The 27,187-nt window shown below is 30.2% G+C and overlaps 1 protein-coding gene across 5 annotated transcripts in view; it reads left to right on the top strand.

Annotated features, from left to right (window-relative positions):
- Positions 1-27,187, top strand: part of LOC140444074 (serine proteinase stubble) — a 100,939-nt gene that overhangs the window by 52,881 nt on the left and 20,871 nt on the right. For 3 of the 5 annotated variants that reach the window (XM_072535705.1, XM_072535706.1, XM_072535703.1), the window contains one exon: positions 22,092-22,310. The exons of 1 other annotated variant lie outside the window; for it this stretch is intronic. In XM_072535705.1, the coding sequence (XP_072391806.1) occupies positions 22,092-22,310 (219 nt within the window). The remainder of the gene's footprint in view (positions 1-22,091; positions 22,311-27,187) is intronic. One more of the 5 variants, XM_072535704.1, reaches the window with a different exon arrangement.

The following is a 27,187-nucleotide window of genomic DNA, read 5'->3' on the forward strand; positions in this document are numbered from 1 at the left end:
TCTATTCAGTTTCTCTATATTTTGTAAATTTTCTTTGATGTTCACTATTGTTTTCTCTTTTTATTATTTTACTATTTATATTATTGGTCTTACAGTGGCTTTTTAAATTCTTGTTTTCATCTTAGTGTTAATGTATCTGTTTCGCCATATAGTGTTATTAAGGCATCCTGCCAGTCTATTTGCTTTTTGTACTTGATCTCTCACTTATTTGTCCAAGTCTTCATAGCTAGACAGTGTAATTCCCAGGTATTTTATTTCCATTACTTGCGTCGTCTGCGTAACAGAGTATATTGTTTCCCATTATGTATCCTCTTCACTTGTTAACGCTCTTGATGATTTCATTCATGATTAAATTGAAGAGTATGGGGCTTAATAAATCCCATTGTTTTATTCTGCTACCTATTTCTATAGGTAAGTAAGTTGTCCATCTATTCTGACTTCCATTTTGTTGTTTTGGTAGATGTTTTCGATAGTTTCAATAATATTTAGGGGAACTTCTCTATTATACAGAAGATGGATTACATCTTTGAGTCTTACTCTGTCAACCGCTTTCTTTAGGTCAATCAGACACAAAAATGCTGGTCTGTTATACTTTAGTGATTTCTCAGTAATCTTCTTTATAACGAATGTTGTATTTCCGGTTCTAGCGTCGGTTGTTCTTCCACTGCATAGAGGTGGTGGAGGTTTTAGGTAGCCAATCCACGTATCCTTTTCTAGTGTTTTGGTTCTATTAGTTCCTTTATCTCCGTTCTTTGACCTCTTACAAAGCACGATATTTCCTTTTGCAGACCGTAAAAATCATGTTCCAGTCTGTTATGTATGGTTCTAATGTAAGCATATACTTGGCAACGTTGCACTTGGTAAACGGAACCACAAGTGACAGCTGTGACATGACAACCAGACATTGACAACACACTTAGGTTAGGGATTCCATGTGAATATGAATAATAATGTTAATTTATATATCCTTATAAAGCTTAATAAAACCTATCGTAAGTAGTTTTATGTTATATTATGTCCCACAGTCCTAAAGAGGCAAACATTACACAGTCTTTTGTCTCTAATTCATTATATATAAAATTTGGATTGTCATTTATGGCTTTTCAATTTATTAATTTCAGTTATTTTTGATGTTCTAATAAATTGGTCTTATATCTTTTGCCATGTTCTATCCAATTTTTGAATCTCTTGATATGTTTCATTCATTTGAATAAGTTTATACAAGTTAATAATAATGGTTATTACTAAAATAACCAGACATAACAATATACGGACGTTAAAAACGTAAACATGTTTAAATATCGAGTTTTCTGGTTAACTAAATAGTAAATAAAGACGCTTACAAGCCTATAAAGTGTGGATTTATAGAGGACCCTTGAAAATATATTAAAAGATGCAATTCAGATCATGTACACAATTTTCCATGAATATAAAGAGTTACTAATATTGAGGTACTTCGTCGCATATGTAAACAAAAAGAATTAATAAGACTAATCAAAAAGAGGAAAATGCAATACTTGGGTCATGTGTTGAGAGGCGAAAGATACGAATTACTTCAAGTTGTACTGGAAGGAAAAGTACAGGGCAAAAGATCAGTAAGAAGACGCCAGAACTCCTGACTGAAAGACCTAAGGAGATGGTTCGACTGCTCATCCGCAGAAATCTTTCGCGCAGCAGTTTCGAAAACTACAATTGCCATTTGGATCGCCAACCTTCGAAAGGAGACGGCGCCATGAGAAGACACAATTTTTAAAGAAGATTTTTAAAAGGCTTAATAAGAAAAAATATTTTATTTATAATATAAAATGACCTTCATATCTTAGTCATGATGTGCAAAGCGGTAGAGAAGTTTTAAAACGAATTATCAAAGCAGAGGAAAAAGCTAGAAGGCACTAGGAAGACGAAAATGTTCGTGGTTGAAAAATGTAAGAGATTGGTCTGATTTGGACTTCTGTTTCGAACTGCACAATATATAACTTATTGCCAACTCTTCAATGAATATGTTATCATAAGAAGAAAAATTAGTAAGAAGAATTTCATGGCAGTTTTGATTTTTTTTAAAAGAATCAGCAAATAAGAAATATTCTTTTTTTTTAGTTTTTTTTTCGCTTTTTTTTAAATTTTTTGTGTGCACAGTTATGTCTGGAATAACCTTCTTCATTCTTCAAGATCATTTTATTGGCATTTTTTACACCACTGTCATTCTCAATCTGTGCTTGGTAAAAAAACATTGTTTTATGTTCTCTGTAAATTAAAGTCACATATGTAGCATTAAATTTATTTAACTGGGAATCATATAGCAAATATTTTTACTTCAATTCCTATAAAACACTATCGATTAAACGAAGCATATTTTCCAGGCAATATGCAAAATACGCGTAATGAATATTAATGTGGATTCAAATGCGATGGAAAATAAAGTAAATCAGGTATTCCTACTTGTTTATTAACATATACATCCGTATGGATTATTTATTATTTTAAAATAACCCACAATATTAATAAATAAAATAATATAAATACCATATGTGTACAAGTTAAATAAATATGATAACCACAGCATGTCTGAAGTAATTAGAAAGTTAAAAATCAAGTGAAATGAAATAGTATAAAAGCAAAATATCAGTGAAGAAAAGATGTTACAATAAACTACAGTTGTTACAATTTTGTAATAAATGTACATTGAAGCAAGGTTTTTTTTTGTCACACAAGTTAGTTAATACTTGATACGTAGTCATTATTATAATTCTAATATTCTGACATGTATTGCATGGAAAATGTTACAGAAACTACCGCTACAATGAGGAAAACATATAACTTAATATACAGAGTAGGTATATTAATTAAAATGTACAAAGGGGTAAGCTAAAAAATATCCCTGTTGGGGTATCGGCCAGGTATTTTTGAGTTACACAGACCTCAATACCTAAAACCTCTATGCTTTTAGCAGTGTGTTTAATGGACTTTTTATATCATTAACAATTTGAGGACAATAATATACCCTTTTATCTATCTTCGTCAACAGCGGCGTCAACAAAAACAAAAATCAAAGTCGAAGGACTAAATACGGAATCCACGGAATACTTATACAGGAAAAAATGATCAGAGAAAATCGCTGAGAATGAAATATTGGAAAACGATATTATTGAGGAAAGCTAGGAAAAACTTAAAAATAATATAATTAACGCAGCAACAGAATCACTTGGAAAGAGGAAAGTAATGAAAAATAACATATCAAAAAAGAAAACACCATGGTTTAGAGAGAAAGTGAAGACAAAATGTGAAGAAAAGAAGAAAGTACTTTTACAATACAAAACACAACAGGCATACAACCACTATAAACGAATCAGAAATAAAACGAGTACTTTAGTTAGACAAATAAAAAAGGGACACTGGCAAAGCTTCTCAAAACAGATGGAACGCGACTTCTACGGAACAAAAAAATCATATGAAGAATGATCAGAGGACAAAGAAGAGAGGTGAACTAACTAATAAAAACAAAACACATTCAGAACGAAAATTGGGTCAACTACTTTCGATCCCTATTTGCTAAAGGTGACGATCATGAACCACCAACACCAGCTGTGACGAAAAACGAAGAAATAAATATTGAGGAGGAAGAGGTAGAGGAAGCGTTAAGTAAATTAAAAAATAGAAAAGCACCAGGACAGAAACACAAGGACAGAATACCGAACGAACTGCCAAAGTACGGATGACCAGATCTGACCAAACAACTATTAAAACTAATCCAAAAAATAATAGAACAAAATAGAATTCCTCAAGAATAGAGATCAAGCATCCTAATACCTCTCTTTAAAAATGGAAACTAATCGGACCTGGAAAATAACAGAGGAATTAATTTATTAAACACAATACTAAAATTAACAACCAAAGTGATAACAAATAAACTGAATGAAAATATAACACTAGCAAAAGAACAACAAGGTTTTAGTCGGGAAAATCATACATCGACGACATATATTTATAATGAGTCAAGTGCAAGAGAAATCATTAGAATACAACAAACCGGCATATCTATGTTTCGTGGACCTTTAAGAAGTGATTTGTAAAATACATTATCCACTTGTACGCAGTGTACGCAAGAGAGATACCTCTAAGAATAGTCAAAACGATCGAAAATATTTACCAAAACAACACAATAAAAGTAAAAGTAGAAGAAGAACTAACTGACCCTATTGAAGCTGGCAATGGGATAAGACAGGGAGGTTTCCTGAGTCCTGTATTGTTTAAACTGATTATGGATAAAATAATAAAAAAAGTAAGAAGTAACAAACAATACCAAATGGGAGAAAAACAACATAATCTGCTCTCAAAGTAAAGATGGTTTACAACGTAGATTAATTTCCCCAAAAAAAAAAAACAAAATGCACGGTTACATCAGCAAATTTACTAAGATTGGAAATTGGATCTGGAAGGTCAGATAAAAGAACAAGTGATGGAGTTTAAATATCTAGGCATCACATTATCTAGCTACAGAAAGCTCAAAACTGAAGTGAAAAATCAAGTGAATAGAGCAAACAGAGCCGCAGGCTGCCTGAATGAAACAATATGAAGAAATAAAAATATCGGGAAAGAAACGAAAGACAGAATTTACAAAACAGTCATCAGACCAATAATGACATACGCGACAGAAACAAGACCAGACACAGAGAGGACAAAAAGGATGTTAGAAACAGCAGGGATGAAAACACTTTTGATGGTAAGACACCATGGGACAGAGCTAGAAGTAAAGATATACGACGTAGATGCAAGGTGGAGAACATCAAGAACTTGGTAAGAAATAGAAGAGTAGAATGGAACGATCATATAAGCCGAATGACAACAAATAGAGTACTATATACAGTAAAAGACGGTTCCCCAATAGAAATACGATCAGTAGGAAGTCCAGGAATACGATGGAACGACAACTGGAGGCACATTGAAAAAAGGACAGAGCCATGTCTGTATAAAAAGTAGAACAAGAAGTATCTTCGTCTACCAGTAAAAAATAAAGCATTTTAAACGAAATTTCTGGTAATTATTTTTCAAAACACTATTAAAGTTTTAAAATAGCTATTTATAAATATGGATTTTATAATTTGTTTCATAGAAATCTATAAAAACCTTAAAAACTCTTAATTTCAGTTACTAAAGTAACTCTTAGTAACTAGTACTCGTAGTAACTCTTAGGTTAATAACTATTAAAATAGAACAGAAATATGCTTTATTGTCACTAAAAATTGTACAATTTTATGAACAAAGCTTATAAACAATCAGAAAATAAAAATAACAATTAAAACTTACTTAAATTACATAAATCATCAATATTACAAAATAAAAGATAATAAAAATTTTAATAAACTGAAAATTGCATAATAAAACCTCACGAACTGATAAGTTGAAATTGCTGCATATGATACCAAATCGATCCCGTATTGCTCTTCTTTGTAATTTAAAAATAACATTAGATTGGGTAGCTGAACTATAATCGCAAAAAGGAAAATCATTTCGAAAATAAGACTCGAATAAAGAAAAATATGTAGTTTTGAAAGATGCTAAAGTGAGTTTCATCGAAACAGATCCTACTGCATAGCAGGCTGAGGCTAGTTTTTTACTGAACGAATCGATATAAAGGGACCATAAGGGCTGCTGTCTATAAAAATACCAAGAAATTCTACAGTATCAACGATAGTTAACTGCCTGTTATTTAGAAGCAAGCTTTGGAGAGCTCCTTTATAGGATAATGTTACTGTCTTAAACACGTTAAAAGAGAGTAAATTAGAGTCGGACCAGGTTCTTATTTTAACTAGATTAGAAGTTATAGTTGGATAAAGAATTGCAATATTAAAGTTTCTCCATTTAATACTGGTCTCAACAGCAATAAGAAAATTTTTTCATCGATTTTTAAATTGGTGATTTTTTTGAATTTGGTGGTCATTTATAAAGACAGGGAAAAGTTGACGATCCAATACAATGAACCTTGTGGTACTCCACATACAATGCTTTTGTGACTATAGTCAGTATCATTTGCTCTACCTAGTTGTTTCCTATTTCCCAAGTAATATTGAAACCAATTCAAAGAAATACCTCGAATTCCTTAGAAATAGTTTTTTTAATCACAATCTTTGTCATAATCACAAAAAACCGTGGAAGTATAGATTATTGTTTAGTGCTTGGTAAGACACATGTAGTACAGAAAACAGCATCACTGGTACATTTATTAGTATAAAAGCCAAACTGATTTTGTGATCAAATTCAACGAGAAAGGACATAAGTCTCTCAATAATTTTGGATGATTCCTGGTAGTAAGACAATAAGTTCATAGTTGCAAGCATTCAATGTTTTACCACCCTTATAAAATAAAGAGAAATAGTAATGATTGTCTTAAGACACTCTGAAAATATACCTTTTTCAAAGAAATCATTAATTCGTGAGACCAGGACTTCCAACACATTTTTTGGAAGATTTAATAATTAATATGAAACTATTTATTTTTAAAATTTGAATATTATACTTACATTGTAGCATTTTATATTGAATCCCCTTGTATATGTGTTAAATTGAAATCCTCTTATATATGCATTATAATAACGAAGAATTTTTTCAATGTTTATTAGTTCGTATCCTTCAATTTAAAACCCAAATAATCTTTCGTTCTTTTTAGGTCGCCGCCGTCGATAATAAATCATTTTATTGTTTTTTTATGTCAGGCGCAAATTTCTTCGATATTTCTTTGTTGAAACCGCCCAATATTGCATTTTCAAATTAAGAATTTACGTCTTAATTTCCGTTGTGTCTTGTTTATGTGTCTTAAACCCAAAGTGTTTTGTTTATTCCAACTTATGCAATCAATTTTTTAAGATAATTTCGTCACTTTCGTTGGAGCCGAGGTGAAGAGCGGTGGTCTTCAGCGTTATGTCCAAATTTTACGTCAAATTTGAAATGTTCCTCATTGTTCGTCTTTTTTTATGAAAAATATGTAAAATATAGTAGCAGTTTAATGGTTCAGTTACAGTTTTAAGTGAGTTTTGAAATGTTGCCATTGTATCCAGTTGTACCTTTTCCTGTTTTTAAGAAGCCAAGTCCAGTTTAGTTTCCAAGGTTTGTGTTCCAGTGACCCATTTTCCTTTTTGTTCGTGTGTTAGAGATTCCCAGCCATTGTTGAGTTTTTAAGAAGTCCAGTTTACAGCGCAAGTGTAATTTTTGTGAAATCCAGGAAACTTTCAAATTTTAAAGTAAAGACAGACATTTTTTTAATAATAATAATTTGCTTTCATAACAAAAAGGATTTGTAATAATTGTAAAATTTTAGGGTTTGACTTTAGCTGTCAATTTATTTGTTCAGTTTTTTTTTAATTTAATCTTAACTCACGATAGCTCGTTTTATTATTTTTGATTTTAGTTTGTTTTATTTAAAAAAAAAGGTTAATCTTTGTGCGGTAAATTTTGTAAGTTTATAATAGTATCTCTAACTCCTGGAATTTGTAAACAGATGAAACATGTAAGTCTTTTTTGTATTTTTGTATTTTGCGACTATTGTTGTATTATTTTTTCACTGTCTATTATGTAACTGTTTGTGGTGACATAAAAATAAATGTTAAATTTTGTTTCTTAACATTTTGTTTATTCCTTTTTAACTAACCCTTTTTGAGTTTTATTTGAAAAAGATATGTTTTTGATGTTTAATAATTATATCTACAGTTACAACTAGCTGTTGTTGATGATTATAATTAGGCACCTTGAAGTGGCGCTCTTTATAAATTACTAGAGGTGTTTCCTGTTTCGTTTATTTGTCCCAAGAGATTCATGACCGTTTATTTCATTTTTCTGTAGTTTCCCCAATCCAAACCCCCTTGTTTTTTACTTATCCACGACCCCAGCTCTCCTACCAAAACCTGAGTGCCGTTCGCATATGTTTCGATTATTTTGCTGGCCCTTCTCCACCCCCAGTAGTTTCTTCCCCCAATTTTCTACCCCTTGTATTAATGCCCCGTGTGGTAGGCAAAATAACATCGTTACAACATGTACAACAAACAACAAAAATATTTTTCTATATTACATCGACCTTTGAACGTTTTTTTTTATGTGTTGACTTAGAAGTCGTTACGCATTTTGGTAATTTCAACAGGTCTTAAACGCTTTCTAGTCTACATTAAAAGCCGGAAAGCGATATTTCGGATAATCGTGGTATGCTGGTAACTAGAATGCGTTTTTGACGGATTTTTCGACCATTGGTCGAAATTGGTGTTTGATCCTATATGCACGACAAAGCAATAAATTATTTTTGGGTCTGCACTCTATGGAAATCATGAATACGATTAAGATAAGAAAGTTACAATATCTCGGCCACGTTATGAGGGGGATAAATATGTGTTGCTACAAACCATAATGCAGGGCAAAATACAGGAAAAACGAAGTATTGGAAGAAGACGCATCTCCTGGCTCAACAATCTGAGAAAGTGGTATAATTGCAGTTCCGTCGACTTGTTCAGAGTTGCAGTCCCAAAAGTGAAAATAGCTGTGATGATTACCAACCTCCTTAGAGGAGACGGTACCTAAAGAAGAAGACTCTATTGGAAGTGATAACCTATTTTGGGAATATTTAAACTTTTTCGCATTTAATTATTCATTCATTAGTATATTAATTTTATATTGGTGTTTGATCCTATATGCACGACAAAGCAATAAATTATTTTTGGGGTCTGCACTCTATGGAAATCACGAATACGATTAAGATAAGACAGTTACAATATCTCGGCCACGTTATGAGGGGGGATAAATATGTGTTGCTACAAACCATAATGCAGGAAAAAATACAGGGAAAACGAAGTATTGGAAGAAGACGCATCTCCTGGCTCAACAATCTGAAAAAGTGGTATAATTGCAGTTCCGTCGACTTGTTTAGAGTTGCAATCTCAAAAGTGAAAATAGCTGTGATGATTACCAACCTCCTTAGAGGAGACGGTAATTAAAGAAGAAGACTCTATTGGAAGTGATAAACTATTTTGGGAATATTTAAACTTTTTCGCATTTAATTATTCATTCATTAGTATATTAATGTAGTATTTTGCTGGCGGTACCAAGATAGGTATAACATTTTGGAATTAACTCGTAAACGTATTAAACTAACTTTTTATGTTATCGATATGTAAATTAAGCAAGTCAATCACATTTAGTTCGTCAAACTCAAATACTTGAATAATGACATATCCTTATAGGTATCTTTCTTATTTCCTTCTTAAACAACTTGAATATCAAATATTGATTAAGCTCTGTCACTAAAATCTCCGATAATTAAACTTGACTAATAGGGATCCAATCAAGCTTGTAAGTATACATCAAATACACATCGAATTTCATAGTTTGCTTACATATCTTGACTTAATAATGTATATACAGTCATCAAAACTCAATTAGTATAAATTTTAAGATTACCTCAAAAGGGAATATAATCCGCAACTAATTTCAGTAGTTCAGGTATTAGGCAAGGAAAATTTGTTAGGGTGGAAATAAGTTAACACCAATGGAAAATTTATTCGAACCTACATTAAATAATATAAGATAAAAATAGATTTTAATCAACAACTAGATCGTATCATTTTTAATTTCTTCCTTTAACTCCTTTTACACCCTGGGATGTCAGATTATTTGTTATCTTATTGTTTATTCTCTCTTTTTATTCTTTATATATATATATATATATATATATATATATATATATATATATTGTTATGATGTGTTTTTTGTTTGAATGATGAGCAATGAGTATTTTTAATAATATAGGGTTTTTATCGCGGTTCTCAAAGAATTAGCTTGTAAGTACTTTTTCAAATTATCTTTATTATAACTATTATGAAACACACACATATATCTAACCTAGTCAATGTAAATTTAAAATAAACTATCTTTAAATTGATATTCCTATAAAACTAATTAAATTCTATAGACAATCTAAAATTTAAACAAAACTATCTTCAAAATTGAAATTGTTATGACACTAACTAAATTATATTAACAAAATTTTGTACCTTTCTTTCACTGAATGCCTAAATGAACTATTTTCCACTAAGTATATAGATTCTAATCACCACTGAATGTCTTCGTACTTCAGTTATCCTTGTTTTTTGTGAAATTACTTTTTTCAATTATCAGCTTCTACCAATTTAAGATATATTTTTCTTCACCAGCATCTATACACCACCAACCAAACCAGCAAACAGCATTTATATTTATTCTTCTTTTCAATATACCAATATCCAATTATTATAAGTTGATTTATACTAATCTCCAACCATAATATAATTTAATTTCTTCCAATATACCTTTTTTTATCTTCAATAATTATTTGTGTATAATTATAAATGTGCATTAAATTATATGCATAATTTTTAATCTTCATTTAACTCACTATATTAAACATTTTGACTATTTGTACTTGATTCACTGACTCCAACTAACTTTCATAATAAACTGCTTGACTTCTGACTAAAAACTTCCAAAACTGACCTAAAAACTTCTTAAAACTCTTCTGACTGCACTATCTAAAACTTTTCTGACTAAAAACTTTCAAAAACTGCCAAAAACTGCCATCTTGAATCCAAATCACGGGTATTTATATCTTTTGGACATTCTAGAACCATCTCGTAAGATATCATGTTCTATTCAGTTCTATTTAATACATGTCTGAATTTTCTGGAACAAACCATTTCGCAAACATGGCCATCTCCGGAGATCCAGAGAATTCCATTCTTTTCTATTAATAATTTTGTTGACATTTAGGCTTTTCAGATCAGAATATATAATTAAATTAGTAACTAACACTCTAATTTAATAAAATACACATTTCAAACAATATATTATTATAATAACCCCACTTATATTCGTATTATGATTCTTAATTTGACACTTGGAGTATGTATAGTTGGTTGCCTAGGCACATGGCTCACTTAAATCTATTTACAAAATTAAAATTACTAAATAAAACTTTTTACAATTATTATATGCTAATTTATTAAAAATGCCCTCACATAAATATATTTTTATTAAATTCTCTAGTATATAACTTATTTAAAACAACCAAATATCTAATATTATGTAGTATATAACTTATAAATTATTTTCTATAAACCCTAATTGTCACAATACCCCAAAAATAATATTTAAAATAAATAATTTACTTATTATTTTTTTAAATATTAATTTTCTCATACCTTATTAAATTTAATAAATCAAAACTTTTTTTTTATTTAAAATGTGTTAAATACATCCCTGTTCGCTGTCTATGTCAAAACAGAGAACAACGGATCACAGTTCGGCTATTCTATGGTCAAACTGTCATGTCAAATGGAGAGAATAAAATATAACCTTAATTACAATATAATCGATATGGTGTTCTGTTTGTTTATAGACAAAATCTAGGAATTATTTCCATTCAAAATAACTTCATCAATATAAATTGGTAAGTTTTTCCACTTTATTATATTAGAAAGACATTTTTATAGCAATTATAGTATCGAACCCCAAATTATGATTTTTAGGGTATCAAACAATTTCCATATGTACAAAATTCAACAAGTATGATGTCAAATTTATTCAAAATAATGAAATCTACCATCTACCATTTAACAAATCAAGTCTATTGAATACAATGGATATATCAGTAAGTTATTAGTGTTATTATATTTGTGTTAAAGGTATAGAAAATATTATTCAATCTCTTCATGATATTGAAAAATGTCGTTGATATGAAATATGCCTCTTAGTCTGTTCTCTGCATCTATTAACACATAACTATTTAGTCCATTCTGATTTTCAATTGTATATGGACCTTCAAACATTGGTTGTAATTTCTTACAACGGTTTTCTTTAACATTACTTTTTCTAAGTGAACGAATTAACGCTAGGTCTCCTTTTTGAAATGTGATTGGTTTTTTTATATTTCGATTTTGTCTTCTGATATATTTTTCAGCTTTCCTCCTAATTCGGTTATTCACTTTCTGCATTACTTGTTCTAACATATCCTGATTATATTCACTAATCCACTTTCTGTTTCCTATATGGCCAAACATTAAATATTCTGGTACTTCCTCTGTATTCAAATTATGTGTATTATTTAAAAAATATTCTACTTGTGGTATATGTTGCTGCCAAGTTTCATGTTGGTTTTGGCACAGTATCCTTAAATATTTTATAACTTCTTTAATATATCTTTCTGCAGGATTTGCCTGAGGATGTCTGATACTTGTAAAATGAATGTTGATTCCCTTTTTCTCACAAAATGTCCGAAATTTTTGGTTGTTAAAATATGTAGCATTATCTATTATGCAATTTCTAAATGGTCCTATTTCTTCGAAAAATTGATTAATATATAATTTTAATGTTTTAACATTTGTTCTAGAGCAGGGATATAGTTTAATAAATTTTGTATATAAATCAACTATCACTAGTATATGCTTTTTTCCTGTTGGACTGAGAACTAAATTTGAAATAAAATCCATGGAAACTGTATTTAGTTTTTCATATACAACATTAGATTTATATGTGTTCTGGTTTTTGAAATTCTTTTCTTTGTTTAGTTGACATATTGGGCATTGGGTAGTAATTTCTTTTGCTATACTTATGTCATTCTTTGCAAAATAATTGTCCCTAAATAGCATCCATAGCTTTCTTGAACCAATATGCATATAATTGTTATGTAAATTTTTCAATATTTTCTTTGCTAAAGTTCTAGTTATTACATATACTTCTATGCCATTTATTATTTTATAATATACCCCATCTTTCCTAAGGACTTTTTGTTTTTCACTCAAATTGATCTGATCTCTTATAATTTCTTCTTTAGAATATAATCCTGTACTTTCTACTAATTGATTTAATCCAATTTTTATTGTTCGCTGCCCTTTTTGTGATGTATTTTCTAACCTTGATAAAGCATCTGCCACTATATTGGATTTTCCAGAAATGTATTTGATTTCAAAGCAGTATTCACTAAGTATTAGACTCCACCGATGTATTCTACTGTTTCCATATTTGTTATTTAATATAGACGTTAAAGCTTGGTGATCTGTTTCTATTGTAAATTCATTACCCAACAAATAAAATCTTAATTTTGTGACACAGTGTATTATACTTGCTAGTTCTAATTCTGAAACTGAGTAACCCTTTTCATGTGGCTTTGTAATTCTTGAAATGAATTGTATTGGGTATTCGATCCCATCATGTATTTGTAATAATACCCCTGATAATCTCTCTATTGATGCATCTGTTCTTAATATGAATGGCTGTGTGTAGTCAGGATAGTATATTTTCAAATTTGACAGAAAAATGTTTTTAATTTCTTGGAATGCTAGTTCTCTTCTCTGATCCCATCTCCATTTTACACCTTTTCTCAGTAGTTCAAGTAATGGAATTTCTTTTATACTTAGATCTGGTATCATCCTTTTATAATAATTAATTATTCCAATAAATCCTCTTAAAGTTCTTAAATTGTGTGGTGTTTTATATTCCTGAATGACTTGTGTCCGTTCTGGATCCATTTCAATTCCCTTAGTGTTAAGTTTATAACCTAGATATATGACTTCTTTTTGAAAAAATGTACATTTTTCTTGATTTATTTTTAGTCCAACTTTGTCTAATCTATTTATTATAATTTTTAGGTGTTTCTCATGATCTTCAGCCGTTTTAGAAAAAATTAATATATCATCAATGTAGTGAATTACAAAATGTTCATCTTGATCCAAAATATCATGAAGACATCTACATAGAGCACTGCAAGATGATTGAAGTCCAAATGGTACTACTTTGAATTGATATACTACTCCATCTATCTGAAATCCTGTATACTGTCTACTTTTTCTTTCTAGAGGTATTAACCAGAAACTATGCTGTAAATCAATTTTAGTGAAAAATGACATTCCTGTAATTCTTCCTAATATTCCATCTATACTCATTGGTGCTTCAAATTGCTTTTCAGTAATCTTGTTAATATTCCTTGCATCCAAACATAACCTGATTTCACCTGATCTTTTTCGTACTACTACTATGGGGTTAATAAAACGTGTGTCTGCCTTCTCAATGATCCCATCTTCTAACATATTATTAATTGTTTTGTTTACTTCTTCTCTGTATTTATATGGTATTGGGTATGATTTTGTTTTAAAGTCTTTTTCTTCTTTAACTTTTATACTATGGATATAATTTTGTGCAATTCTATTTTCTTTATTGACAAGTCCCTTGTGTTGCTGCAATATGGAAATGACTATTGATTTATATTCTTCAGGGCAATTTAAAACTTTCATTATATCTTCTTCTTTACAAATAAAATTATTCTTCATTATGTACTCATTATTCCTTGCTTCCAATTTTACGCACTCCGCCTCGTAGGCATCCATCTGCTTAAAATTTCCATTCCTTAAATATTCACTACAATAATTATTCTTTACATTCTTTTGGGACATTTCCCTATCATCAAAATACATTTCTTCTTCATAAACATCATTATTTTCTTTTAATAATATCCTATCAACTCTTATTCCTTCTTCCACCTCATCTTTCTGCATAAATTTAATTATTTGCCCTTCCAAAGTTACCATTTTTTCTTCAAAATCTATCTTTACTTTCTTCTTTTCCAATTCATCATTTCCCATTAATATATCAACACATAAATCCTTGACAATAAATCCTTGCATATTAATCTCTTTATTAAGAATATTAATTTTAAAATTGGCTAGTTTATCAATTTCACCCAACTTCTTATTATTTGCACCAATAATTTTAATTTTTGGAATCTTTATTATATCCGATAGTTTTAATGTATTAAAAATAAAATTCTCCGAGACTAAAGTACTTTCTGAACCAGTATCTATCATAATCTTAATCATTTTATTTTTGGCCAAAGCATTTATATAAATTAAATTAATAGATTCAATAATTTTCTCTTCATCTAAAGAAATAAATTCAGAAGGTTTTTCATAATAGCAATGGCCTAACTTGTAATTCAGAAAGTTTACTGCACAAAATTTTGATTATTAGAATTGTCAGATTGTATCTGACCACTTGGATCTGATGTCCTATGTCTTTCCCTACTATGACTTCTACTCACATTTTCCTGACTTGTACTACTTCGTTCCCTGTCTTCGCAGCTTCTATTCCTTCGAACACAATTTACCTGTCTGTTATAGTTAGGTCGCTCTGTATTTCTTCTATTGTTAAAATCTTGTCTATTATTATTAGTACTGTTATTAAAATGTTGTCTATTATAATTAGTATTATTAAAATTTTGTCTATTATAACTAGTATTATTATTACAATTTTGTCTAATTTGATTACTGTTATTATTATTAAAATTTTGTAAATTATTACCATACCTAGTATTATTGTTATATGATTGTCTATATTGTTGATTATCATTTTTTTTATATTGAAAGTTATTATTGTTTTTTCTTTTGTTAGTATTACTTGTCATATTGCCTCTTTGTATTCTTTGAATAAAATTAATAAAACTATCTATTGTTTGAATATTTTGTACAGTTACGGTTTGCACAACATCAGCATCAAAATGTCTAGATACATTTAAGACTGTTTCATCCTCTCTAAGTGGTGGTTCTAAATATTTTGCAACTGTTATCAATTTCAATGCATAATCTACCATATTTGATTTTAAATTTTGATTATACTTTCCAAAATATAGAATTTCTCTAAACTTGGCTTGCTCTAATTCACCCCAATAATAATTTAAAAATTTATTTTCAAATGTTTGAAAATTATCTAAATCATTCTCAATACTAGCAAACCAAGTTGCTGCATTGTCATTTAATGTCATTCTAATATAATCTTTAATATCATTAATATTATTCACAAATCTTAATTTATGTTTTAAACTATTTATGTATACTCTAGGATGCAAATTTTTTATATTACCAGAGAATTTAATCCCAGTCTCATTTGTTAAATTTAAGTAAGGTCTCCCTATGTCTCTCATTTGTGAAATATCATCTATTCTCTGTTCCACATTTCTTATTTGATTACAATTTATTTGGATATTTTGTTGTATATCGTCTAATTTTTCTTCTGTGTTTCTCCTGTCTTCGTTAATTTTTACTTCTAAGTTACATTTCTGTAACTCTATTTTCTGTTCTATATCTATCTTATTATCTTGAATAATCCTCTTTACTTCTGTCCTCTCATTGTCTATCCTTTTCTTGTAGTCATTCCGTATACTTTTTATTTCATTTGCTACTTTTTTCTCTGCAGCTTCAAGTTTTTTATCCATTTGTTTTACAATTTTATTATTATTATCTTCTATTTTCTTTTCTAATTTTCTATAATTCTCTTCCAATTTCTGTTCCATTTTTTTCATGTCTTCTTTGACTTCTTTTGAATTCTCTTCCAATTTTTTTATGTCTTCTTTGATTTCTTTTGAATTCTCTTCCATTTTCTGTTCCATTTTTTTCATGTCTTCTTTGATTTCTTTTGAATTCTCTTCCATTGTCTTGTTCATCTGCATCATTAATGACATCAAAGCTGCCATATTGACATTTTCCTCTCTTTCTGGATTCATTTCTGCAGTATCTTGTGGAACTTGAACTAAACTCTCCTCTTGTATAGGTTGTGTTTCTACTTCCACATCATTTTCATTCTTTTTGCTTCTTGTACCTTTCTTTCCTTGAGACATTTTGAGACTTTACTTGTTCAAATATAATTAAAAATAAATTCTATAATTTTTGCTTTCTAATGAAAATTAATTTAATTATATGAGAGCACTTATCTTTCCAAACTAATTCTTTTAAATAGAGAGCCCCACGTTGGGTGCCAAATTGTTATGATGTGTTTTTTGTTTGAATGATGAGCAATGAGTATTTTTAATAATATAGGGTTTTTATCGCGGTTCTCAAAGAATTAGCTTGTAAGTACTTTTTCAAATTATCTTTATTATAACTATTATGAAACACACACATATATCTAACCTAGTCAATGTAAATTTAAAATAAACTATCTTTAAATTGATATTCCTATAAAACTAATTAAATTCTATAGACAATCTAAAATTTAAACAAAACTATCTTCAAAATTGAAATTGTTATGACACTAACTAAATTATATTAACAAAATTTTGTACCTTTCTTTCACTGAATGCCTAAATGAACTATTTTCCACTAAGTATATAGATTCTAATCACCACTGAATGTCTTCGTACTTCAGTTATCCTTGTTTTTTGTGAAATTACTTTTTTCAATTATCAGCTTCTACCAATTTAAGATATATTTTTCTTCACCAGCATCTATACACCACCAACCAAACCAGCAAACAGCATTTATATTTATTCTTCTTTTCAATATACCAATATCCAATTATTATAAGTTGATTTATACTAATCTCCAACCATAATATAATTTAATTTCTTCCAATATACCTTTTTTTATCTTCAATAATTATTTGTGTATAATTATAAATGTGCATTAAATTATATGCATAATTTTTAATCTTCATTTAACTCACTATATTAAACATTTTGACTATTTGTACTTGATTCACTGACTCCAACTAACTTTCATAATAAACTGCTTGACTTCTGACTAAAAACTTCCAAAACTGACCTAAAAACTTCTTAAAACTCTTCTGACTGCACTATCTAAAACTTTTCTGACTAAAAACTTTCAAAAACTGCCAAAAACTGCCATCTTGAATCCAAATCACGGGTATTTATATCTTTTGGACATTCTAGAACCATCTCGTAAGATATCATGTTCTATTCAGTTCTATTTAATACATGTCTGAATTTTCTGGAACAAACCATTTCGCAAACATGGCCATCTCCGGAGATCCAGAGAATTCCATTCTTTTCTATTAATAATTTTGTTGACATTTAGGCTTTTCAGATCAGAATATATAATTAAATTAGTAACTAACACTCTAATTTAATAAAATACACATTTCAAACAATATATTATTATAATAACCCCACTTATATTCGTATTATGATTCTTAATTTGACACTTGGAGTATGTATAGTTGGTTGCCTAGGCACATGGCTCACTTAAATCTATTTACAAAATTAAAATTACTAAATAAAACTTTTTACAATTATTATATGCTAATTTATTAAAAATGCCCTCACATAAATATATTTTTATTAAATTCTCTAGTATATAACTTATTTAAAACAACCAAATATCTAATATTATGTAGTATATAACTTATAAATTATTTTCTATAAACCCTAATTGTCACAATATATATATATATATATATATATATATATATATATATATATATATATATATATATATATATATATATATATATATATATATATATATATCGATATTATTTTGTTTGCTGTTTAATTCATCTCACTTTCTTTATACAATATTCATATCATTTTTTTATATCAAGAATATCTTTATTTTCCCGTTTTTTTTTAAATTAAAATTAATAAATAATTTACGGAGATATTTGCAAAAAAGCAGTTTTCTTGCACTAATTTTTAATTTTTATTAATTTTTTTATTAACAAAATAAAATGTTATTAATACATTTGCACATCGAGGAATTACCGTATTTTAAATTTGTGTGAAATTTCCCCCCGATCGGTCAAATAGTTTAAAAGTTATACCCCTTTTTCAAACGTTTATTTTGTAAATAATTTTGATGAAAACGCAATATGCATTTAACTTCTGAGATAGTTTAAGTCTTAAAGAATTCTATGAAATTTGCTAAATGTGTCTAGCATCATTAATAGAGCAATTTCAATAGTTTATATATTTAGCCTCAGGGATAAACAAATTAAAAAACTTTTAAACTATTTGACCGATCGGGGGGAAATTTCGAATAAATTTAAAAAACGGTAATCTCTCAATGTTCAAATGTATTAATAACATTTTATTTTGTTAATAAAAAAATTAATAAAATTTATAAATTAGTGCAAAAAAACTGCTTTTTGCAAATATCTCCGTAAATTATTTATTAATTTTAATTTAAAAAAGGGGAAAATAAAGATACTCTTGGTATAAAAAAATGATAAACTTAAATATTGTTTATGTAAAATATAAAGGAAAAATCTTATAGACAAAAAATTTAATTGTGACCATAAATTATTGTTAAAAAAAACGCAAGGTAAAAATACGAGTACTTTTTCATCTATTCGTCATCTAGTAACCCCCACAGCAAGGATATTAGAGCTGTTTCTGTGTAGGGTGTGGTGTGGGTAGCTGTATTTAATTTAGTTTTTATGAAAGTTAACTGAATTGTGCAGTTAATAAAGTTTTTCTGCTTTCTCGCCTTGTTCTTGAATCCATTTCTATTTAGCTTCATTTATTAATGTTATGTTGAATGTTAGAGGTCCCCAATCAAAGAAAAATAGATGCTTTCTAAATGTGGGTGTACAAAAAGATATTGCAAATATTCTACACGGAACAAAAATCTTTGCAAACACAAATAAACAGTCTTATTTCATGTGACAATAAAGCACTGAAAACGTTGTTTTCAAAACCTCCATAAAATTCATTTTAAACTTTTATCACTATAGCGGTTTCGGCTGATTGCCTTTCTCAAGTGATCTATTTTTGGCATGCGTTTACACTTTATAGTCTCTAATAAAATAGGTTGAGGAGGAAGAACTGTTTTCTCAAGTTGGTCATTCAGAATTATATCTGTGTTTTTTAGTTTGTTGATTTCCATAGACTCTAACAAAGATAGCTTAAGGCCTTTATTTTGAATGTGAAGAATTTTAAATTCGTCATTAAAAGAATGATTATGATCTAGAAGGTGAAGTGCGTATGTTGAATTTGTTTTTCTATGATTCAAAGCCCTTTTATGTTCTGCTATTCGTTTATTAAAATTTCTACCAGTTTGACCGATGTAAGTTTTTGTGCAGTCCACATTTAAGTTTATACACACCACTGTGTAAGTGTTTTTTATTTTGGCTCTTGTTGTTTTTAATATATTTGCCTAGGTTGTTATTTGTTCTGAAAGCTGGTGTTATTCCTTTCTCTTTTATGTGTTTGGCTATTTTTGTTGATATTTTGCCTGTATATGTAATCGAGCAGAAGTTACTGGGTTTTTTCTTTGGTGGCGGAAATATTAATTTCAGGGCTTTCTTGTGTAGTTTTTAACATTTTATTAATTGTCTGTTCGTTGTATCCATTGATTACTGCTATTTGCTTAATGATATTTAATTCTGTCTCAAAATTGTATTTTTACATTGGAATTTCTGTTAATCTATGTAACATACTATGATAGGCTATCAGTTTATGTTGTGAGGGATAGGATGATAAATTGGGTATAGTCGTGTCAGTATGGGTAGGTTTATGAAATATAGAGAAGTCATGTTTGTTTTTAAGTCTAATTATTTTTAAATCTAAAAAATTTATGGATTGATTTTGTGCTGTTTCTATTGTAAATTCAAGATGACTATGAAGTGAATTAATATACGATAAAAATTGGCTGTTAGTTCCTGTGAAACATACCAGTACGTCGTCTACTAACAGACCACTCGACCGATTTTTATCGTATATTCATTCACTTTATAGTCATATTGAATTTACAATAGAAACAGAACAAAATCAATCCATAAATTTTTTAGATTTAAAAATTATCAGACTTAAAAACAAACATGACTTCTCCATATTTCATAAACCTACCCATACTGACACGACTATACACAATTCATCATTCCATCCCACACAACATAAACTGACAGCCTATCATAGTATGTTACATAGATTAACAGAAATTCCAATGTCAAAATACAATTTTGAGACAGAATTAAATATCATTAAGCAAATAGCAGTAAACAATGGATGCAACGAACAGACAATTAATAAATGTTAAATCAAAAACTACACAAAAGGAGTCCTGAAATAAGTATTTCCAGCACCAAAGAAAAAACCCAGTAACTTCTGCTCGATTACATATACAGGCAAAATATCAACAAAAATAACCAAACACAAGGAATAACACCAGATAAAGAACAAAATAAAAAACACTTACACAGTGGTGTGTACAAACTTAAATGTGGCGACTGCCCAAAAACTTACATCGGTCAAACTGGTAGAAATTTTCATAAACGAATAGCAGAACATAAAAGGGCTTTCAATAATAGAAAAACAGATTCTAGATACGCACTTCACCTTCTAGATCATAATCATTCTTTTAATGCCGAATTTAAAATTCTTCACATTCAAAATAAAGGCCTTAAGCTATCTTTGTTAGAATCTATGGAAATCAACAAATTAAAAACACAGATATAATTCTGAATGACTAACTTGAGACAAACAGTTCTCCCCTTCTCAACCTATTTCATTAGAGACTATAAAGTGTAAACGCATGCCAAAAATAGATCATTTGAGAAAGGCAATCAGCCGAAACAGCTGTAGTGATAAGAGTTTAAAATAAATTTTGTGGAGGTTTTGAAAACAAAGTTTTCAGTGTTTTATTGTCACATACAATGAATTTCCATCAAGTAACGGTCGAATCAATCAAAGTGCTATTTCAGGTAGTTCGGAAACAACATAGCAAGAAGAAGAGCTCATAGCATTTATATTTTGCACCTCCATCCTTGTAAGAGTTTCCTTGTAATATATATCTCTTTATATATATTTATTAGTATTGATCTCTGGCTTAAATAATATTTTGGTTTAAGATTAAGATCTGCTAAGGACTTTATTGATATTTAGTATTCTGAAATGCTTCACTCATTACAGACGAAAACATGCTGCATTTTGTTGAAAATGCAGCATGTTTTCATGTTCTCTCAGCTAAATTCGGCTTGTACACCTCGTTTTAGAGATAAAATTTTTGACGACTGAACTAAAACTTTTTTTAATAAAAATTTTATATAAAAACTCTATATGCAAAATATTAATTACTTTGGCTATAACATATTTAGTATAGCAAACGCAACGGTGTTGACGAAATCTGAAATGATGTAAGAAAAGTTAATTATATATAAATCAAATATGCTGCTTTAATTATTCTATTGAATATTTCTCATATTATTTATTATTTCTACCCTCAAATCGCTTGTGCCTGAACTACGAATCTCAGTTTGTTCGGTAACTAATATAAGTAACCCTATTAACATGATAAAATTAGACACATACCATCTAGTAAGCTATTACCCGCCAGAACCGGAAGAAAACCCAGACTTGAACACCGTCGACGGTCCTTATAGACCCCTGGATAGGCCGGGAATTAGCATCGATCGACCGGGAATGAGGCCCTTATCCCTCAGACCCGTTCAACACGAAGACGACGATTACGACGTGTACGATAACGAAGGACCCTACGCCGAAGAGCCGCATAATATCAGGGGTAAACGTACTAATTTTATCGTTTATTTATTGGCTGTATATTACATTAGTTATTTAAAATCTGTTACAATATTCTTAACAGTACCACACGCATGCTAGAGCATTTTAATATATATCTAATAATAAGCACTGCTTATTCTTGAAATCAAGGAACCCTATAAGTAATGTTACTTGTCTTTTTTATTAACAAAAATCATCATTTATATTAAATTTCGTTTTTATTATTTTCGTAATTTTAACAGATTTAGACAAGAGGCTTTTAGTTCTGATTTATTACCTTATCTTCAAGTGGCAACTCATTAACCACAACCTTAATATTAATATTAGTGAACATTAGTGAAACGTCAATAAACTTAATATTAATATTATTATAAAATTCAATTATGAATTTTTGTAACAGTTCTAGTTTGTGGCCCAGTTATTGATGAAACATATTCGTCGAGCTGCACTTTATAGCCAGTATTATAAAATTAGCCTGGTAATCCTATGAAATGTTTTGGATTATTTCTTGTACTTGACATGCATTTCGGCATTTTTAGTTGTAAACCGTAGGATTTTTGATGGTTTTTGGTACGAATTACATGATGCTGAATGATAAATTGGAAGAAAATATATATATATTTAAGGATTCTACAGTATTCACTGCCTTCCCTCGCTCAACCGTTTCCATCTCTCTCTGTTGTTCCATTCTCCATCGTTTAGTCCTCTTACTCATGGCGTCGTCTACTTCGTTCCTCCAGGATTTTCGGGGTAGTCCTCTTTTCCTCCTTCCTATGGGGCTCCATTCGGTTATTCTCTTTATCCATCTGCTGTCGCTAGTTCTTCTTACATGTCCATACCACTTTAGTCTTTTTTGTTCTATATATGTTAGTATGTCTGTTTCTATTGATGTTCTTTGCTTTATTTCGTCATTACTTCTCCTATCCATTCTTGTTACTCTGCAGCATCTTCGCAGGCATTCCATCTCTGTTGCTACTATCTTACTGCTGTTTTTCTTGTTTATGATCCAATTTTTAGCCGCATATGTCATAATACTTCGCACTAATGTTTTATAAATCTGCGTTTTTGTCTTCATATTTAGGTGTCTATCCCACCATACTGAGTTAAGTTGTCGGATTGCTGTTCTTGTTTGTCCTAATCTTTGTGTATTTTCTTCCTCTGTTGTTGCCTTTTTCGTGATTATAAACCCCAGGTAATTGAATTTATCCTTTCCTTTGATTGTTACGTTGTCATCAATCTGTAGATCTTCTATGTCTTCTTCACTTGTAGATAGGTACTCTGTTTCTGAGGTCGTCTTGGTCTTGTGCAATCACTACTTGATCGTCTGCAAAACTTAATGTATATAGGTATTCGTTCCGTACCGGTACTCCCATGCCTTCGCATTTTCTTTTCCATGTAGTCAAGGCTTTCTCTAAGTATATTTTGAATAGGGTTGGAGATGTGGAACCACCCTGCAGGAGCCCTTTTGTTGTGGTGAAGTCTCCTATGATTCTTGTTCCCATTTTAATGGACACTTTATTTTCTTTATACAGAGCTGTTGTAGCTTCTATGAGTTCCGTCTGTATTTCTAATTTGTACATTGCCTCCCATAGTTCTGATCTTGGTACAGAGTCATACGCCTTTCTCAGGTCCACAAATGCCAAGTGTATATCTCTATTTTTTGCTTTTTTCTTTTCCAACAGTTGTTCCAGTGTGTACATATATGTGGTCTATGCATGATCTTCCTGCCGTAAAGCCTGCCTGATCCTCTCCGATTTTGCCTTTTATCGCTTGCTCTATCTTTTCTCGCAGTATCTTCCCATATAATCTTCCTATTGATGATATTACGCTTATTCCTCTGTAGTTTTCGCATCGTTTTCTATCTCCTTTCTTAAATATAGATGTCATATATGCCGCCGTCCATTCCTTTGGGAGCTGTTCTCCATTTATGGCTTTCTGAAATATCCATTGTATCATCCGGTGTAATTTTTTTGATCCGTATTTTATAAGCTCAGATGAGATGCCTCCAGGTCCCGGTGCTTTCTTATTTTTGATTGCTTTTATGGCCGTTCTCATTTCCCTATCTGTTATTTCTATTTCTTGTTGTGGGAATCTGCTTCGTCTTCGCCTGTTTTCTTTTCCAATGAATTGTGGTCTTTGTTCTGTTAATAGTTCCTTGTAGTAGTCCTTCCATTCTTTGTCCTGTATATTTCCCAATTTAATTTTTATCTTTTGAGTTTTGTTTCAATCCTCTCAGTACTTTCCATGACTCCGAAGTTCTTGTACCTCCTATATATGTTTCAATATTTAAGCAGATTCTATCCCATTCTTCATTCTTTTGCTGTGTTATTTGTTTTTTCACTTCTCTATCTTTTTCTCTTAATTCTTTATAAACTTCATCGTTGTTTGTAGTCAGCCATTTTCTGTATAGTTGCTTTTTTTCTTGAATTATTCTTTTTGTTGGTTCATTTATTTCATAATAGTGCTGTTTATTTGTTATATGTTCTTTTTCCCCAAGGGCTTCGAATGCTGCTTGCTTTATACTCGCCTTTATATGCTCGTATATTTCTTCGATGTTGCCGTATCTGAATTCTATTAATTTTTGGTCTAGACGTTGTTGTTGCAGACGGAAGAAAATATGCTTCAACAAAAACCTTTCTTATTCAGCCAATTGTTCGACACTGTATTCATTTATAATCATGTCGATAATTTGGAGATTTGTTCATCTACATCGGCAGGTTTTCTTTCGTAGATACAAAATTTGTGAGCTTTTCTTAATCTTTCATCTTAACTGCTCATCTTGAGTCATCTACGGTAAATATTGAGTGATTAAAAGTAGATGTTTTAGGTTGCTACTGACAATAGGTTCGTTAATAACCTACTTATGTTTCCTATTACTCATCTCTATATATAAATAACCATTTCGGCGATATACATATAATGAACTGTTTCGCCTAACTTTGTTCTGGTCGATTCTCCCACCATTCCAGAGATTTGTGTGCTACCCACTTTCTTGTAGCTTTTGGTGTTACTGCCTTTGCAATACCGCAGAAGGATTTCGGTCCAATGAATGGCATTGATGAGTCTTGTTTGGCTTATAATTAACTAATAACCATATATTTGCTCCTGCACAAACTGGGTAGTTGTTTTTTTCCCACTGCCTGAGTTAACAAGTCTTATTATTTGTAAGTTCCAATAAATACAATAGAAAAGTAAAGTCCGATTTATTTTGTTTATTGAAAAAAGAAATATATCGAAAAAAAAAAAAAAGAATACGTATAAAAATATACAGCCAATAATACACAATATTATTTTCCTTCCCACTTTTATGTTAAAGTCACATCTATGTTTCTTGTGCATTTCTTATGCTTTGCTTAAAATTAAGTTTCAACCCTCTTTAATAGAATATATTGATATTATTCATGTGCTTTTAGGTGCTTGTACTTTTCTATATTTCTTTTTAGATATTATATTTAAACAATTATGCTAGATTATATTTAAATCCCATCTTAATTGTCACTTGCTATTCCATCTGTTTATGTTATTATGCTTTTATAAAATTTATTTATGTTATAAACTTTACTTTTTTGCGACCGAGCACACAAAAATCCGGACATCTGTCCGGAACATACTTATGAAACGCAAGGCCTAAGTGAAGTCAAATAATAAATTCAATCAGTCATAGGGAGAAAAAACACATCTAGTTACCCCTAAAATTAGGTGGCCTAACCACACAAAGTAAAACAGGGGATGATCCATTATCTAGGGCATCCAAAGTAACGCTACAAAAGCCTCCCCATTCGTTATGTCCTGTGATGGTGAGGGGTGGTTGGTTATAGCTTGGAGGGTCAGATAGGTACCACTCCATTAAGAGTGTGACCGGTTTGATCTTCGGACATGTGGGTCCCACTAATCCACTGGAACATACATGTCACTCGGATCTGGGGTTTGTACAAATTGTGTGTATATGTGTGTGTGCTTTTATTAAATTTATTTATGTCATAAACTTTACTTTTTTAGTTAATGTATTAACATTATATACTAATCACAAAAAGTTTAAGAGTAATTTTTAATTTTTAGCAGAATGATATAATACTCGCCTATAGTCTCCTTTTGATATCGACAAACATATAACATTTTAAGGTTAAAACGTGTTTTTGCCAAAAAAGAAAGTAAACAAATCGTTAATAAGAGGGAATATTAACTATGGGCAGAATTTGACCTGTGCACTATGTCTGCTTGATTTTTCAATAAGGAAGTGCATTCTTACAAAAAAAAGTAATTCAACGTCGGAACAAGTAGCTTTAATTGGAGATCGACGATCGCAGCAATATGTTGCTGATGTTATGGAAATCCACCAATCTAGCGTTTTAAAAGGTTTAAGAAAGTATAAAAAAACTAGAGGTTACAAAAGAAGAAAAGTTCCAGGACGTCCCATGTACACGAACCCCGCAAATGATAGATATTTACGTCTGTAGACTTTGCATGCATGTGATGTTACAGCTAGGCAACTGTGATATGATCTTTCACAGTCTATTATGTTCGAATAAGTGTCAATTTGGTTTAAAAGAGAATAAAGGAGTTTCTTATCAGAGACAAAATGCCTGGACTAATATTTTATTTACCAATGAGTTAAGATTTGCATTTTGTAGATCCAACAGAAGTATTCCACTTTACAGACGCGCCGGTGAGCGCTTTCCTCAGTGTAATATAAGAGCAGCCAGAAATTTTGGAGGTGGCTCGATTATGATAGGGGCAGGCATCTGCTTTGCAGACCACACAGAATTAACAGCTGATCGGTATATAAGAGAAATGCTTGAAGAAAATATCGTGTCTCGTATTTAAGTTCTCGATTGGCCAGCAGTCAATCCAGACCTTAACCCAATTGAGCATGTTTAG

The sequence above is a fragment of the Diabrotica undecimpunctata genome, chromosome 6, assembly GCF_040954645.1.
Source record: "Diabrotica undecimpunctata isolate CICGRU chromosome 6, icDiaUnde3, whole genome shotgun sequence".
Taxonomy (NCBI): Eukaryota; Metazoa; Arthropoda; class Insecta; order Coleoptera; family Chrysomelidae; genus Diabrotica; species Diabrotica undecimpunctata.